This window comes from Cygnus atratus, chromosome 7 (genome assembly GCF_013377495.2).
Source record: "Cygnus atratus isolate AKBS03 ecotype Queensland, Australia chromosome 7, CAtr_DNAZoo_HiC_assembly, whole genome shotgun sequence".
In the NCBI taxonomy this organism is placed as follows: Eukaryota; Metazoa; Chordata; class Aves; order Anseriformes; family Anatidae; genus Cygnus; species Cygnus atratus.
The window spans coordinates 15,848,476-15,851,653 of NC_066368.1; the positions used below are offsets into that span (position 1 = coordinate 15,848,476).

General features: G+C 56.9%; 1 protein-coding gene across 1 annotated transcript; it reads left to right on the forward strand.

Annotated features, from left to right (window-relative positions):
* The first annotated feature begins 1,120 nt into the window (after nt 1-1,120).
* Nucleotides 1,121-2,525, forward strand: LOC118247166 (homeobox protein vent1-like). Its single transcript, XM_035544938.1, has 3 exons — nt 1,121-1,358; nt 1,514-1,755; nt 2,148-2,525. The coding sequence occupies exons 1-3, from the start codon at nt 1,121-1,123 to the stop codon at nt 2,523-2,525; spliced, it is 858 nt and encodes a 285-aa protein (XP_035400831.1).
* The last annotated feature ends 653 nt before the right edge of the window (nt 2,526-3,178 follow it).

The following is a 3,178-nucleotide window of genomic DNA, read 5'->3' on the forward strand; positions in this document are numbered from 1 at the left end:
CCATTCCACCCCGGTGCCCACTGCTTTCAGCTGCACATCCCAGTGGGAACCCCGAAGAGCTCAGAGGAAACTGAGGTCCTGCGAGTGCTTTTGCCCAGGTACACAGGTGGTGACCGCTTCCCCTGGTCTGTAGGAGCCCGGTCTTATCCCAGTATCTCCGCTGCCAGTTGGGTCATGGTTAGTGTGGTCTTTTTGAGCCGCATGGGTGAAAACTGGACATGGGACAGGACTGGCTGAGCTGTGGAGACACTGCTTTCCCCAGCTGGGCTTTTCATTTTACCGAGGGGAAAGCTCAGATGGGGATGGGGTGGGGGGGCTTCGCAGTGTCCTCACTGTGTTACAAAGGCATTGCCCTCCTTGGCTAGCGACCTGTGGATTGGGGACAGCTTGAGGGGGACAGCTCGAGGCTGATGAGGTGCGAGCTTCACTGCTCACTGGGTGCTTTGATCGAGAAAGTCCATGGGAGATTTGGGATATTTTCTGGCTAAACGAGTGGCGCCAAGTCCAAGCTGAGAGGGCCCGCGGCCCTGCTGATCCTGCAGCCCAGGTGAGGGTTCAGCCCCGGGGATGACTTATGGTCAGCGGCCCCCCACAGCTTTTCCCAGGGAGCCCGGCCTCCACGGCTCCCCCAGGGTGACTTTCCTGACGGCGGGGCTGCTGGCCCGTGGGGAGTTGCGGTAGCCCCCGGCTCACTGGCCCTGGGCTCGCCCCGGGCCCCGACGGTGCGGGCCGGGCCATCTTGTGGCTGGCTTCGGGTACCTCCGCGCCATGCAGGACCCCGCGGCAGGAAAAGGGAGTGGGTAAAACCCGCTGTTACCGACACCTTCGATATCCTTAAACGCCCCTTCGTGGGGCTGGGCCTGCCCGTGCCCTGCCCTCCGGGGGAGAGGGGCAGGTTTGCACTTCAAGGGGGTCTCCCCGGCCCCCCCAGACACGCTGGAGCCAGGGGCTTGCAGACATTTTCCAGACGTGTGAACTTTCCTCCTAGCTGGCAGGCAGCTGTTATCTCTGCTCGATTCCCACTTTGATGTGGGTTCACACTTGCAAACGAGCCCGCCCGGGACCGGAGCACCCATATAAGAGCGGGCCGAGGCCGGCGGTCCCCTAGTCCCTCTCCGCCATGAGCCAGACTGAACTTCCTTTGGCAGAGACCAAGCCCTACGGGGTCAGGCCCCACATTTGCTGCGCACCCCCTCCCCGCGCCCCGACCTCGCTGGGCAGCAGCCCCCTCCTGGCCAGAGCCGAGCCCCGACGGGGGGGACCGCGGCCGAGCCAGCCCGCGGACAGCGAGCCCTGCGCGGCGGAGCGGGGCGCAGCCAGCCCCCGGGAGCCCAGCGACCCCTGCCCGTCGGAGCCAGGTGGGTGGGGGTGGGGATAGAGGCCGGGAGCAGGGGGCACGGGTGGAATGTGGGGACGGGACATCTGCTTCCGTCGCTGCGACGGCTCTGCAAGGCAGGGGACGGCGGTGGGGGGACAAAGGCCTCACCGCCGCCCCTCCTTTCCTCTCCGGCAGCCCCCGACGGCGGCTGGCTGAGCGCCGACGAGTCCTCGGGCTACGAGAGCGAGAGCGCGGGTGCGGAGCGCAGCGGCGGGGCGGTGGCACCGGGCGCGACCCGCGGACGGCAGCGGCGGGCGAGGACGGCCTTCACCGCGGAGCAGGTCTGCCGGCTGGAGAAGACCTTCCAGCGCCAGAAGTACCTGGGGGCCTCGGAGCGGAGGAAGCTGGCAGCTGCCCTGCAGCTCTCAGAGATCCAGGTGGGTGTCGGGTCCTCCCCCGCCCCGTCGGGCAGCGCCCACAGCAGATCCACCTAGGGGTCTTCAGCTGGGTGCGGTCGGGTGGGGCTTCTCGGCAAGGTAAACAGCCGGGCCTCAGTGCACAGCCATCGGAGTGTTATGTACGTTCTTAAAGCCTCAAAGTGATTCACCTGAAACTGCTCGACACGGTCGTGTGTCCCCCCCCCACGCCCTCTCCCCGCAGTGCTGTGCCCTCAGTTAACAAGGACATCAGTCCAACCCCGTCAATTAATGCAAAGTAAACATTGCAAAGGCCCACGAGCTAAGGTTGTTCATAATACGTTTGTCTTTTTTTTAAGCAAGGTTACTGATCTGTCTCTTCCGCCCCGTGCCTCTTCCCTTCTGTTACTCAGATCAAGACCTGGTTTCAGAACCGGAGGATGAAACTTAAGAGGCAAATCCAGGACCACCAGCATAGCCTCGTGTCTCCTGCTCCGCTCTACAGTTACCCACCGGGAACCCCGCCAGCCCTCCTTCACGAGGAGGGCTTTCCGCTGTCTTTCCACTATCCCTTTGCTCCACAGCACCAGAGACTCCTGCCCCTTACCCCGGTGCCTGCTGTGCAGTTCAGCTTCTCCTTTCCCAGATACGATGTATTGCAAAGCACCTACCACTTTATGGCAAATGAGCTGCCATACTATCATCAGCACTGGCTTCCTCCTCATCCTTCTTTCCATCCAGTTATTCAGAATAAAATGGACAAGAAATGCCATCCTGCATATGCATTATAGTGAAAACAAAAGGGGGCAGACAAAGGGGAAAATTGATGTATGCTGTAATGTATTATGTCCTGCTCAGAATTTCTTGTCTAACTTGGAATCATATGCTTATTATTTTCTAAGTTAAATGTGAAGAGTAATAATTTTATATTTGTACTGAATAGTATTAAAATTTATTGGATGTGGTGCCACACAGTCATTTTTGGTTTGATATCCCTTTGAAAAAGGCCTATTTTTTAAATGCAGGTAGTCTACCATCTTCTTTTGATTTCTAGATGTGCTGAAGGGTTAGGCACTGTTGAAATGAGTAATTATGCTACAGCCATGATGCACTTGCAGTTCCTGTGCCCACAGCTGCATTTTTTTTTTGTTTTTTTTTTTTTTTTGTGCCTACAGCTGCTGAAAGGGAACCGGAGGGAGAAAAACCATGGCAAAAACTCAAAAACTTGCAATTGTCAAATTTCTCACAGTGTAGGATAAACTTATTAAGTTTAGTCTGCAATTGAATGTTAAGAAACCGGTTTCGATTGCACACCCCCAGTTTCTCATATATATAAAACCTGATAAGTGTTACATGTGCAAACTGTTTAAAGGTTGCATTTGTGCACTGCTCTTTTGTGTAATGGGGAAGAATTTAGATATTTTAATGTATATTATCTGAGTTT

Coding starts and splice junctions, on each gene's coding strand:
- LOC118247166 (XM_035544938.1), top strand. CDS start 1,121: ATGAGCCAGACTGAACTTCCTTTGGCAGAGACCAAGCCCTACGGGGTC. Junction 1,359..1,513: donor CCCCTGCCCGTCGGAGCCAG/GTGGGTGGGGGT, acceptor CCTCTCCGGCAG/CCCCCGACGGCGGCTGGCTG. Junction 1,756..2,147: donor TGCAGCTCTCAGAGATCCAG/GTGGGTGTCGGG, acceptor TCTGTTACTCAG/ATCAAGACCTGGTTTCAGAA.